At 46.6% G+C, this 14,315-nt stretch overlaps 1 protein-coding gene across 1 annotated transcript in view; it reads left to right on the top strand.

The window, feature by feature from the left end:
- Positions 1 to 1,396: 1,396 nt before the first annotated feature.
- Positions 1,397 to 14,315, top strand: part of LOC121551731 — a 76,841-nt gene continuing 63,922 nt past the window's right edge. Inside the window, exons 1-3 of the mRNA XM_045211149.1 lie at positions 1,397 to 1,792; positions 13,225 to 13,254; positions 13,868 to 14,188. Coding sequence (XP_045067084.1) covers positions 1,762 to 1,792; positions 13,225 to 13,254; positions 13,868 to 14,188 — 382 coding nt within the window. The 5' untranslated portion in view covers positions 1,397 to 1,761. The remainder of the gene's footprint in view (positions 1,793 to 13,224; positions 13,255 to 13,867; positions 14,189 to 14,315) is intronic.

The following is a 14,315-nucleotide window of genomic DNA, read 5'->3' on the forward strand; positions in this document are numbered from 1 at the left end:
TATGCTCACAACACCACTGCCTTTGTATGTATACATGATTCCCATCTCTCTTCTACTCCCCCCCACAACACAACAGCACTGCCTCTGTAAGTCTGTTTCACAGTATCAGCACCTCTCTATTTCTTTATCTATCACAACAACGCAACTGCCTCTGTTTAAACACTATCAGTATTTATCGGTCTGTCATTCCGTACTCTTGTGACACATCCGAGTACCTAGCTATTCCCTAGCCTTGCCCTAGATCAGTTTCTGCTGTCTTGCCAATGCATGACAATGAGAAAGGAGTCAAGACAGCACAAACTGATCTGGGATCAGGCTAGCTATTCCCCCACCTCTAACCACTGTTTACACACACTAGTGTAACCTACCTACCCATCTCCTTTCCCCACAACACCACCGACTCTGCTGTTAAGTAGGAGTGGATCTGTCCTTCACAATGGATCGAACGCTGCTCGTGGCCAACCTCACTGCAGCCAATATCACAACGCACAACTGTTTTTTCCCCGGCACTCTCACTTGTAATGGAATCAGATGCACAACCAGGATTTGGGGATAAAATAAATAACTGTTTTGATTATGTCAGATCATTGGACAAAGAGAATAACATTTAATAAAGAACCCTGTCTGTGTGTTTTTAAATGTTTCTTAACTGGGGGTGGGTCCACCATTAGGCTGAAAAGAAGATTGTGGTGGGACTTTAATAGCAGTATTTCATTGGGCCTGGGACTATAGCAGGTCACGTTACAAGAACAAATACAAAGTTCAGAAACCCTTTAAGGGTTATACTACAATTTATGTTTGGGGGGCGACGACTTATTTTTAGGTTCCACCTTGTAGGCTCCATGCCCTGAAGAATTGAGGCTGTTCTGAGGGCAAAACACAATATTAGGAAGGTGTTCTTATTGCTTTGTAAGCTCAGTGTGTACAATATATACAGTGTACATATATTATTGCAATATTTACCCCATAGTTTACTGTTTTTAAGTTACAATACGATGGATGAGTAAAACAAAAATTCGGATTAACCAAAATCGAGAGTTAAATTACCATGCTCTGGCAATGCTACCCCCATGGACAAGAGTTCAATGTGTGATCTTCTTGACACTTTCCAGCATTAGCATTACCATGACAGAGAAGAGCGGTACACTGTCACAAAACAGGAAATCCCAGCCCACTAACCACTAATGTGGTTAGTCTCTAGTCTGGTTGCTGATTCCAGTAAGCTGATTCCACCACAAACCCCATTTGTTGTATTTTTTTTACCAAGAATATAAGACTCATAAAACACGACGATTGAGCTATATATATGCCCTAACTAGACTTTTGACTGGTACTGTATATATAGCTCAATCGTCGTGTTTTATGCATCTTATATTCTTGGTTTAAAAAATAAAACAAATGGGGTTTGTGGTGTTGAGTTCAGTGTTGTGTGCACACGCAGTTTAGTGGAATCAGCGACCAGACCAGAGACTAGTGGGCTGGGATTTCCTGTTTTGTGACAGTGTACCGCTCTTCTCTGTCATGGTAATGATAATACCGGAAAGTGTCTGGAAGGTCACACATTGACCTTTTGTACATGGAGGTAGCATTGCCAGAGCATGGTAATTTAACTCTCAATTTTGGTTCCTCTGAATTTTTGTTTTGCTCATCCATCGTTTTGTAACTTAAAAGCAGTTAAATCTGGGGTAAATATTGCAATCATTTACTGCCAAGTGTTGGTGAGAATACTAGCTGATATTGGAATACATTACAAGGATAAAGATGGTGACAATTCTACTCTTTATGGCATTAGGTGAGTCTTTGTGTATTACAGTGATTAAGTTGTCATAAAGGAAGGTCTTTCAAGTGCCTTACATGAACAACAATCGATTATATATATATATAGACAGGTATCTGTTGTCTCTGTGCCTTCTGCTTTTTACAAATACAGGATGATATTGTCTCTGTCTAGCCTAGCCTTGTTTCAATAGGCTATTATTTATATATTGGATACATTAATGTCTGCAATGCAATTTTAACTGGCTAATTTGTGCATTTTGGTCTCCATGAACATCGCTCACGAGCGACTTGTTAGACAGTCACATAATCAAACTGACCTATAACAAAGGACTCATTTCCAGTTCTCATGTCTACTTTCTAGTCTCACACAACTGTGACTTCAAGGTTAAAAGTTGATGTGCTTTATGTACATATCTCGGAAAAGTTGAGCAATTTTGCAATTATTAACTTTGATAGAAAATGTAGCAAAACAGGATCTTGAAACTGCGGAGAGGATAACACCTGATTAATTCTCTAGTGATATTGCCGTTTACATATTTATTCATGGTCTAGAATCCTCTTTCAAGTCACGCGAGAAAAAAATGTCATTTTATTTGGAATGGCAAACCAGATAAAGTTAAAACGGGCATATTTATCTAACTAACATGATTCTGGAGGGTTTAAACCAGCGTTGGGGTCATATTCAATTATTGAATTCACTCATGAAGTGGAGGATTTACATTGTTTAAATTTTGAATTGAATTGGATCTTCAAATGTTGGAATTGAAATTGAACTGTTTGGAATGTTTTGAATTGCAATTAAATTAGAATTCAATATTTGTACATCTCCCTGTTAATGGAATGCATTTGGAAAGTATTCAGACCCCTTCCATTTTTCCACATTTTGTTACATTACAGCCTTATTCTAAAATTGATTAAATAGAAATCCTCATTAATCAACACAAATCTATTAAAACAAAAAAATAGATACCTTATTTACATAAGTATTCAGACCCTTTGCTATGAGACTCGAAATTGAGATCAGGTGCATCCTGTTTCCATTGATCATCTTTGAGATGTTTCTACAACTTGATTGGAGTCCACCTGTGGTAAATTCAATTGATTTGACATGATTTGGAAAGGCACATGCCTGTCTATATAAGGTTCCACAGTTGACAGTGCATGTCAGAGCAAAAACCAAGCCGTGAGGTCGAAGGAATTGTCTGTAGAGCTCCTAGACAGGATTGTATCGAGGCACAGATCTGGGGAAGGGTATCAAAATATTTATTCAGCATTGAAGGTCCCCAAGAACACAGTGACCTCCATCATTCTTAAATGGAAGAAGTTTGGAACCACCAAGACTCTTCCTAGAGCTGGCAGCCCGGCCAAACTGAGCAACTGGGGAGAAGGGCCTTGGTCAGGGAGGTGACCAAGAACCCGATGGTCACTCGGACAGAGCTCCAGAGTTTGTCTGTGGAGATGGGAGAACCTTCCAGAAGGACAACCATCTCTGTAGCACTCCACCAATCAGGCCTTTATGGTTGAGTGGCCAGACGGTAGCTAATCTTCAGTAAAAGGCACATGACAGCCCGCTTGCAGTTTGCCAAAAAGGCACCTAAAGGGCTCCCAGACCATGAGAAACAAGATTCTCTGGTCTGATGAAACCAAGATTTAACTCTTTGGCCTGAATGCCAATCGTCACGTCTGGAAGAAACTTGGCACCCTCCCTACGGTGAAGCATGGTGGTGGCAGCATCATGCTGTGTGGATGTTTTTCAGCTGCAGGGACTGGGGAGACTAGTCAGGATCGAGGGAGAGATCCTTGATGAAAACCTGCTCCAGAGCGCTCGACCTCAGAATGGGGTGAAGATTTACCTTCCAACACGACAAGGACCCTAAGTACACAGCCAAGACAACACAGGAGTTGCTTTGGGACAAGTCTCTGAATGTCCTTGAGTGGCCCAAACAGAGCCCGGACTTTAACCATATCGAACATCTCTGGAGAGACCTCAAAATAGCTGTGCAGCGATGCTGTCCAACCAACCTGACAGAGCTTGAGAGGATCTGCAGAGAAGAATGGGAGAAACTCCCCAAATACAGGTGTACCAAGCTTGTTGCGTCATACCCAAGAAGACTTGAGGCTGTAATCGCTGCCAAAGGTGCTGAGTAAAGGGTCTGAATTCTAACGTAAATGTGATATTTCCATTTGCAAACATTTCTAAAAACTTGTTTTTGCTTTGTCATTATGGGGTATTGTGTGTAGATTGATGAGGGGAAATACTATTCAATCCATTTTAGAATAAGGCTGTAATGTAACAAAATGTGAAAAAAGTCAAGAGGTCTGAAAACTTTCCGAATGCACTGTAGGGCTCTATTTAACAAACCTAACCCAATAGTAAATCTAAGTGCAGGTGGTAGCGCTATATGTTCAGGGCTGTGTCAGACATATTTGTGCTATTTTCACTATCACAATTATCGCACACTTGCTGGCTTTGGGGCGAAAGGGCTGGGTTCTGATACATAAACAAGTTGTGTGTGATGGAAGGAGTCAGGCGCAGGAGGGTAATCACTGAATACAGAGTTTATTCCTTCGTTACACAAAATACGCTGGAATAGCGACAAACGAAACAGGGACAGGGGAAACTATCTACCCTGGCAATACACTGTAACGGTATCTCCATACAATACATACGCACAGGGGAAATATCTACCCTGGCAACAAAATGGTATGAGTAGCTCCACCGAGCTACACTACTCTCACATTCAAACAATCACCCACAAGGACAAGGGGGCAGAGGGAACACTTATACACGGACTAATGAGGGGATTAGAACCATGTGTGTGTGATTGACAAGACAAGACAAATGTGATGATGATAATTGGGGCGGCAATGGTTAGCAAGCCGGTGACGACGAACTCCGAAGTTTGCCCGAACAAGGAGGGGAGGCAGCCTCGGCGGAAGCCGTGACAGTACCCCCCCCCCCCCTTGACGCGCAGCTCCAGCAGCTGGGGACGGCCAGGAGTACGCGGAGCAGGATGAGCCGGATGGCGACGGTGGAAATCCCGCAACAGGGAGGGATCGAGGATATCCCTCACCGGGACCCAGCACCGTTCCTCCGGACCATACCCCTCCGACTCCACGAGGTACTGAAGGCCCCCCACCCGACGCCTCGAATCCAGGATGGAATGGACAGAGTACGCCGGGGCCCCCTCGATGTCCAGAGGTGGAGGAACCTCCCGCACCTCAGACTCCTGGAGCGGACCAACCACCACTGGCCTGAGGAGAGACACATGAAACGAGGGGTTAATACGGTAATCAGGGGGAAGTAATAACCTATACGTGACCTCGTTGATTCTCCTCAGGACTTTGAACGGCCCCACAAACCGCGGGCTCAGCTTCCTGCAGGGCAAGCGGAGAGACAGATTCCGAGTCGAGAGCCAGACCCGATCCCACGGTACGAAGACCGGGGCCTCACTGCGGTGACGGTCAGCTTTGGCCTTCTGACAACGCACAGCGTGCTGGAGGTGAACGTGGGCAGCGTCCCACATCTCCTCCGCAAGCCGAAACCAGTCATCCACCGCAGGAGCCTCGGTCTGGCTTTGGTGCCACGGTGCCAGAACCGGTTGGTAACCTAAAACACATTGGAATGGTGTTAGGTTAGTAGAGGAGTGGCAGAGAGAGTTATGGGCATATTCTGCCCATGGCAAGAATACCGACCACTCCCCTGGCCGGTCCTGGTAGTGGGACCGCAGGAACCTACCCACATCCTGATTTACCCGTTCCACCTGCCCATTTGACTCGGGGTGGAACCCAGAGGTCAGGCTGACCGAGACCCCCAGACGTTCCATGAACGCCTTCCAGACCTTGGACGTGAACTGGGGATCTTGGTCGGACAGTATATCCTCAGGCACCCCGTAGTGCCGGAAGACGTGAGTAAACAGGGCCTCCGCAGTCTGCAGGGCCGTGGGGAGACCGGGCAGAGGAAGGAGGTGGCAGGACTTGGAAAAGCGGTCCATAATGACCAGGATGGTGGTGTTACCTTGGGAGAGGGGAAGATCAGTCAAAAAATCAATACTAAGGTGAGACCATGGTCGTTGTGGAGCTGGTAAAGATTGTAACTTACCTGCTGGGAGGTGCTTAGGTGCCTTACTCTGGGCGCACACCGAGCAGGAGGAGACGTACACCCTCACGTCCTTAGCCAAGGTAGGCCACCAGTACTTTCCGATCAAGCAGCGCACTGTATGACCGAAACCTGGGTGACCAGAGGAGGGTGACATGTGTGCCCAGAAGATCAGACAATCACGGATAAGAGCAGGCACGTACCGCAGCCCAGCTGGACACTGAGGTGGAGATGGATCTGTGCGTAATGCCTGCTCTATATCCGCGTCCATCGCCCATACTACCGGCGCCACAATGCAGGAGGCCGGGAGTATGGGGGTGTTGTCTCTGGGCCTCTCCTCTGTGTTATACAGCCGGGACAGTGCCTCTGCCTTCAAGTTCTTCGTACCCGGAATGTATGACAGTGTAAAATCAAACCGGGTGAAGAATAGGGCCCACCTGGCCTGGCGAGGTTTCAGCCTCCTCGCTGCCCGGATGTACTCCAGGTTACGGTGGTCCGTCCAGACGAGGAAAGGGTGTTTCGCCTCTTCGAGCCAATGCCTCCACACGGTCAAAGCTCGGACAACAGCCAACAGCTCCCGATCACCAACGTCGTAGTTCTGCTCCGCCGGGCTGAGCTTCTTAGAGAAGAAGGCACAGGGGCGGAGCTTGGATGGCGTGCCCGAGCATTGGGACAGGACAGCGCCTATCCCACCTCGGACGCATCCACCTCCACTACGAATGGTAGTGATGGATCGGGGTGGGCCAGTACCGGGGCTGAGGTGAACAGACCCCGCAGTCTCCTGATTGCCAGGTCAACCTCAGCAGACCAGCGGAGCCGGGACGGCCCACCCTTCAACAGGGATGTAATGGGAGCTGCGACCTTGCCAAAGCCCCGGATAAACCTCCGATAGTAGTTGGCAAAGCCAAGGAAGTGCTGCACCTCCTTAACCATGGTTGGAGTCGGCCAATTACCCACGGCTGAAATGTGATCTCCCTCCATCTCCACACCTGAGGTTGTAATGTGGTATCCGAGGAAGGAGACGGACTGTTGGAAAAGCATACACTTCTCTACCTTGGCATAAAGGTAATTTTCCAACAGTCGGGCCAGCACTTTGTGAACCAGGGACACATGCTCGGCACGCGTAGTGGAATACACCAGGATGTCATCGATGTAGACCACCACACCGCGACCAAGCATGTCCCGAAACACCTCATTCACAAAGGACTGGAAGACGGATGGAGCATTCATCAAACCGTAGGGCATCACCATGTATTCATAATGCCCCGTGGTTGTGCTGAATGCTGTCTTCCACTCATCCCCCTCCCAAACACGCACCAGGTTGTATGCACTCCTGAGATCTAGCTTAGTGAAGAAGCGTGCCCCATGCATTGACTCAATCACTCAAGGAATGAGGGGGAGAGGATAACTAAATCTAATCGTCTCCTTGTTCAGTGATCGATAATCAATGCACAGGCGCAGACCGCCGTCTTTCTTCTTCACAAAGAAGAAACTCGAGGAGGCTGGTGAAGTGGAGGGATGTATATACCCCTGGCCCAGGGACTCGGTGACGTATGTTTCCATAGCCTCCGTTTCAACCTGCGACAGGGGAAACACATGACTCCTGGGAGGTACAGCGTCTACCCGAAGGTTTATCGTGCAATCCCCCGCCCGATGAGGTGGCAATTTAGTCGTACGCGTCTTGGAAAACGCATGCGCCAAATCAAGGTATTCGGGGGGAATGCGCACGGTGGAGGTACCGTCTGGACTTTCTACCGTGGTTGCACCAACGGAAACACCTAGACACCTACCCTGACACTCTCCCGACCACCCCGTGAGAGCCCTCTGCGGCCATAAGAAGGTGGAGTTGTGGAGTGCTAGGCAAGGGATACCTAACACCACAGGGAAAGCAGGAGACTCAATAATCGAAAAAATTACCTTCTCACAATGTGTCTCCTGGGTGATCATGGTGACTGGTATAGTGACTTCCGTAACAAACAGGGACCCTAACGGTCGACTATCAAGTGCTCGGATGGGGAGTGGAATGGATAGGGGAATCAATGGAATGCCTTGACGGCGTGCAAATGCTCTGTCCATAAAGTTCCCAGCTGCGCCTGAATCGACTAGCGCCTTACACTGGGGAACTACCATGTGATCGGGAAAGTGGATAGGTAGGGTACAGTGTGCAGCAGAGGGCTCTGAACAAGTGTGGGTTACTGTCCCTTCGTGCCACCAGAGTAGCACTGTCGCGGACTTCCTCCGCTCTCTCGGACGGCGGTTCCACCCAGCTCCATCAGCTCGGGATCCGAGTCATCCGGGGTGGAAATGGGCAGACCCCTACCAGAAAGTCCTCTGGCTGCCAGCAGGTTGTCCAAACGAATGGCCATGCCCACCAGTTTCGTAAAGGACAACATGGTGTCCCGGTAGGCTAGCTCCCGTCGGACGTCCTCCCGCAGATGGCACCGGAAATGGTAGATCAGGGCCCGTTCGTTCCACCCGGACCCCGCTGCCAGAGTCCGAAAATCCAATGCGAAGTCCTGCGCGGTCCTCGTCCTCTGCCTCAGGTGGACCAGCCTCTCGCCCGCCTCTCGACCCTCGATCACCTGATCGAAGAGCGCCCGAAAAAGGCGAGCGAACTCCCCGTAGTCCTCCAATGCGGCTCCTCCCTCGTTCCACACTGCATTGGCCCACTCCAGGGCTTTCCCACAGAGGCAGGAAACAAGGACTGACACCTTCTCCCGCTCCGATGGCGCAAGCCTGATGCTGGAGAAGTAAAGCTCCAGTTGGAGGAGGAATCCTTGGCAGAGCGCCGCTGTCCCATCAAAAGCCCGTGGTCGGGATATCTGGATCCCTCCGGGTGCTGGGGTGTAGGTGGCTGGATCCGGTTGGCCAGCTGGTCTCGACAGATCGGGTCCTCTCCTCTCCAAGCATTGGACGACCTGAACAACCCGATCCATCGCTTCCCCCAAGCTGGCCAGCATCGTGGAATGCTCCTGGACTCGTGCCATGACTCCAGGCATGCGCTCTTCTCCAGCTGACTCCATAGCGGGTGGGTGATTCTGTGATAAGTGTGATGGAAGGAGTCAGGAGCAGGAGGGTAATCACCGAATACAGAGTTTATTCCTTAGTTACACAAAATACGCTGGAATAGCGACAAACGAAACAGGCACAGGGGAAACTATCTACCCTGGTAATACACTGTAACGGTATCTCCATACAATACATAGGCACAGGGGAAATATCTACCCTGGCAACAAAATGGTATGTGTAGCTCCACCGAGCTACACTACTCTCACATTCAAACGATCACCCACAAGGACAAGGGGGCAGAGGGAACACTTATACACAGACTAATGAGGGGATTAGAACCAGGTGTGTGTGATTGACAAGACAAGACAAATGTGATGATGATAATTGGGGCGGCAGTGGTTAGTAAGCCAGTGACGACGAACGCCGAAGCCTGCCCGAATAAGGAGGGGAGGCAGCCTCGGCGGAAGTCCTGACATTGTGGGTGTGTCGAGGCTAGGAGCCTCACTGGCCAATCAGAACGTGCTCCATGGCAAAATATGTGGTTGCTTGAAAGTTCAGTATTTACAGTCTTTTATGAATTGCCTTGGAGTCAACTCCAATTCCAATGTTAGTCCGTTATAGTTTGTTAAATGGCTTACAGAAACAAAATAACAAAATGTAGGTAACAACACATCTGCCACGCTGATCCTCAACACGGGGGCCCCTCAGGGGTGCGTGCTCTGTCCCCTCCTGTATTCCCTGTTCACCCATGACTGCAAGGCCAGGCACGACTCCAACTTAAAATCATTAAGTTTGCCGACGACACAACAGTGGAAGGCCTGATTACCGACAACGATGAGACAGCCTATAGGGAGGAGGTCAGAGACCTGGTCGTGTGGTGCCAGGATAACAACCTCTCCCTCAACGTGATCAAGACATCAAGACAAAGTATGTTGTGGCTTCTTGATTGTTCAGGCCGCATGGATGAGAACAAAGGAAGAAGGTGTGTCCTTTCTGGTTGAGTTGGGTGATTCCTCCTTTGTCAGGAGTTGGTGTCCTTATGCTTGTTGCTCTTCTCTGTTGGCTCCTTGCTTGAGTTGCAGAGGCTGTGCTCTAATAGTCATCTCCTTCTTTACTTGAAGAAGGAAACCTTAAATGTACCATTGAGGCTACAATAGCTCTTTAATGACTAAGTCTCCTTCTGAGACTGCTCTTCCGTCTCAATGTATGTACTGGATTACAGATGCTATTCCCTAAAAGGTACTTTCCCTAACTTATCAGTTCACCAGTTCTTGCCATTAAAGGCGAAGGTCCAGGACCTGTGGTCGGCCTACTGAGGATGGAGGTTCTTCTCCCTCCTCGAGAAAGGTCCAGTTTGAGAGGTCCAGCTTGAGAGGTCCAGCAGGATAAGCGGCTAACAGCTAAGAGAGTGAGGGGGAGACAGCAGAGTCCTTTTGTAGTCCTGTGAGGTCACATGGTATCAGACCTAGGAGTGAAGGGCCACTTTTATAAATCTTTGTCTTGGAGAGAGAGAAAAGGTCAACCAGTGAAAAACAAACACCATTGTAAATACAACCCATATTTATGTTGATTTATTTTCCCTTTTGTACACTAACTATTTGCACATCGTTACAACACTGTATATAGACATAATATGACCTTTGGAAATGTCTTTATTCTTTTGGAACTTTTGTGAGTGTAATATTTACTGTTAATTTTTTCTTGTTTATTTCACTTTTGTTTATTATCTATTTCACTGGCTTTGGCAATGTAAACATATGTTTCCCATGTCAATAAAGCCACTTAAATTGAAATTGAATTGAATGGAAATTGAAGGAGCTTGGAGGAACTCAGTGGTCCATAACAGTTCAGCATTATGGACAGACAGTAATAGGATGTTCAACAAATCAAATCAAATGTTATTTGTCACATGCGCCGAATACAACAGGTGTAGATCTTACCGTGAAATGCTTACTTACAAGCCCTTAACCAACAATGCAGTTTTAAGAAAATAGAGTTAAGAAATGATTTACAAAATTAACTAAAGTAAAGGGGGGTACCATTAAAGTGACACGTCGCTACATATATAGAGAATTTGTATGTTTTCCACCAAGTCCTCCAACTAGGGGAAAGGGGAAAAAAATTAAGCTTCCCCAACACTGCTGACATTTGATATATCGGAAATAACATAAGTCAACATTAAGTGGAAAAACAATTTCACAAAATAAAGTGTTGAGAGTCATTAATAACATTTTGCAGAAAGCAGGACTAGCCAATTTTAAACAACGGAAGGGTGCTATAATGTGTGAAACTGATAAAAAAATAAGTATGTTTCATCTGTATACTAAACAGTTGGTCTGTGATAATCTGGCTAATGTTAACCACAACAAGTGACAGACTGTGCATCTCTCACAGGGCAGTTTCACAAAGGAAATCCTTGAGCTCGAGATAGACCTAACTATCCAGCTTTACAAATGGTGTAAATAGCACAACAGCATATGCAAATACTGGTTGCTTGCTTGGTTTACATTTAAAGTTGTTTATAAATGTGTCAATAACTATCTACAGTGGGGAAAACAGTTTTTAGTCAGCCACCAATTTTGCAAGTTCTCCCACTTAAAAAGATGAGAGAGGCCTGTAATTTTTATCATAGGTACACGTCAACTATGACAGACAAATTGAGAACTTTTTTCTCCAGAAAATCACATTGTAGGATTTTTAATGAATTTATTTGCAAATCATGGTGGAAAATAAGTATTTGGTCACCTACAAACAAGCAAGATTTCTGGCTCTCACAGACCTGTAACTTCTTCTTTAAGAGGCTCCTCTGTCCTCCACTCGTTACCTGTATTAATGGCACCTGTTTGAACTTGTTATCAGTATAAAAGACAACTGTCCACAACCTCAAACAGTCACACACCAAACTCCACTATGGCCAAGACCAAAGAGCTGTCAAAGGACACCAGAAACAAAATTGTAGACCTGCACCAGGCTGGGAAGACTGAATCTGCAATAGGTAAGCAGCTTGGTTTGAAGAAATCAACTGTGGGAGCAATTATTAGGAAATGGAAGACATACAAGACCACTGATAATCTCCCTCGATCTGGGGCTCCACGCAAGAACTCACCCCGTGGGGTCAAAATGATCACAAGAACGGTGAGCAAAAATCCCAGAACCACACGGGGGGACCTAGTGAATGACCTGCAGAGAGCTGGGACCAAAGTAACAAAGCCTACCATCAGTAACACACTACGCCGCCAGGGACTCAAATCCTGCAGTGCCAGACGTGTCCCCCTGCTTAAGCCAGTACATGTCCAGGCCCGTCTGAAGTTTGCTAGAGTGCATTTGGATGATCCAGAAGAGGATTGGGAGAATGTCATATGGTCAGATGAAACCAAAATAGAACTTTTTGGTAAAAACTCAACTCGTCGCGTTTGGAGGACAAAGAATGCTGAGTAGCATCCAAAGACCACCATACCTACTGTGAAGCATGGGGGTGGAAACATCATTCTTTGGGGCTGTTTTTCTGCAAAGGGACCAGGACGACTGATCCGTGTAAAGGAAATAATGAATGGGGCCATGTATCGTGAGATTTTGAGTGAAAACCTCCTTCCATCAGCAAGGGCATTGAAAATGAAACGTGGCTGGGTCTTTCAGCATGACAATGATCCCAAACACACCGCCCGGGCAACGAAGGAGTGGCTTCGTAAGAAGCATTTCAAGGTCCTGGAGTGGCCTAGCCAGTCTCCAGATCTCAACCCCATAGAAAATCTTTGGAGGGGAGTTGAAAGTCTGTGTTGCCCAGCGACAGCCCCAAAACATCACTGCTCTAGAGGAGATCTGCATGGAGGAATGGGCCAAAATACCAGCAACAGTGTGTGAAAACCTTGTGAAGACTTACAGAAAACGTTTGACCTGTGTCATTGCCAACAAAGGGTATATAACAAAGTATTGAGAAACTTTTGTTATTGACCAAATACTTATTTTCCACCATAATTTGCAAATAAATTCATTAAAAATCCTACAATGTGATTTTCTCGATTTTTTTCCTGATTTTGTCTGTCATAGTTGACGTGTACCTATGATGAAAATTACAGGCCTCTCTCATCTTTTTAAGTGGGAGAACTTGCACAATTGGTGGCTGACTAAATACTTTTTTCCCCCACTGTATATATAGCTTACTAACATTTACAAATGTAACAATAACAATTCATAAATGGTGAGCAAACATATATTTAAAAAAAAATCTGATTTTTTTACTGGACATTATTATAAGGCGTTATCCATTTAGAAATGGCAACCTCAGCAAATGTGTGTTTAATTGTATTGTTTTGGTTGTCTGTGTTTCTCCCAAACAGCTCATCAAATGGTGTTATCTACATTGGCAGGTAAGTGTTCATTTACATGTGAACACAAGTCTCAAAAAATTTTTAAAATACTTTTAAAATGCTGTTAAAGGCCTCCTGAGTGGCGCAGCGGTCTAAGGCACTGCATCATAGTGCTAGAGGCGTCAGTACAGACCCCTGTTCTATCCCGGGCTGTATCGCAACCGGCCGTGATCGGGAGTCCCATAGGGCGGCGCACAATTGTCCCATCGACGTCCGGGTTAGGGTAGGGTTTGGCTGGGGGGGCTTTACTCCAGAGCGACTTACAGTTAGTGAGTGCATACATTTTTCAATGGTATTTCCTCCAACACATTGGTGCGGCTGGCTTCCGGGTTAAGCGAGCGTGTGTTAAGAAGCGCGGCTTGGCGGGTCATCTTTCGGAGGATGCATGACTCGGCCTTCGCCTCCCGAGCCGGTCGGGAGTTGCAGCGATGAGACAAGATTGAAATTGGGGAGAAAAAGGGGAACAAAAAAAAATGCTGTTAAAGTCCAAAAAGGTTAAGTAACACGTTTGTAACAACTTTTAATAGAACAGCTTTGACAATACTGGCTGTTTTTAATTGCTCATTAATCATTATTAATCATTTTTCCAATCATCTCATTTCCTCTTTGTGAGCTGGTGAAGAGATCAGGCTGGTCAATGGCACTAGTCTCTGCTCGGGGACAGTAGAGATTCTTTACAAGGGCCAGTGGGGAAGAGTGTGTGGTCAGAAGTGGGACGTAAACGATGCCAATGTGGTGTGTCGCCAGCTGGGCTGTGGAAGGACTGTGAGTGTCCAAGGTACTGCCCACGTAGGTCAGGGTAGTGGTGGCAGACCTACTTGGCTGGATGATGTTGGGTGTAACGGCAGTGAGAGCTCCCTCACAGAATGCTCACATGGAGGATTGAAACACCATGACTGTTTACAGTCTCAAGACGCCAGAGTTGTCTGCTCAGGTAAAAGTCCCTGGGTTGCTATTGTGGTTGATAAAAGTCAAATTACAGTTCATTATGCTTGTGTCAACTTGCCATTGATTTAGTTGAATGTGCTACTGAAATGCATTTATTTTCTCCTTAATTTTCT

This window comes from Coregonus clupeaformis, chromosome 35 (genome assembly GCF_020615455.1).
Source record: "Coregonus clupeaformis isolate EN_2021a chromosome 35, ASM2061545v1, whole genome shotgun sequence".
Classification (NCBI taxonomy): domain Eukaryota; kingdom Metazoa; phylum Chordata; class Actinopteri; order Salmoniformes; family Salmonidae; genus Coregonus; species Coregonus clupeaformis.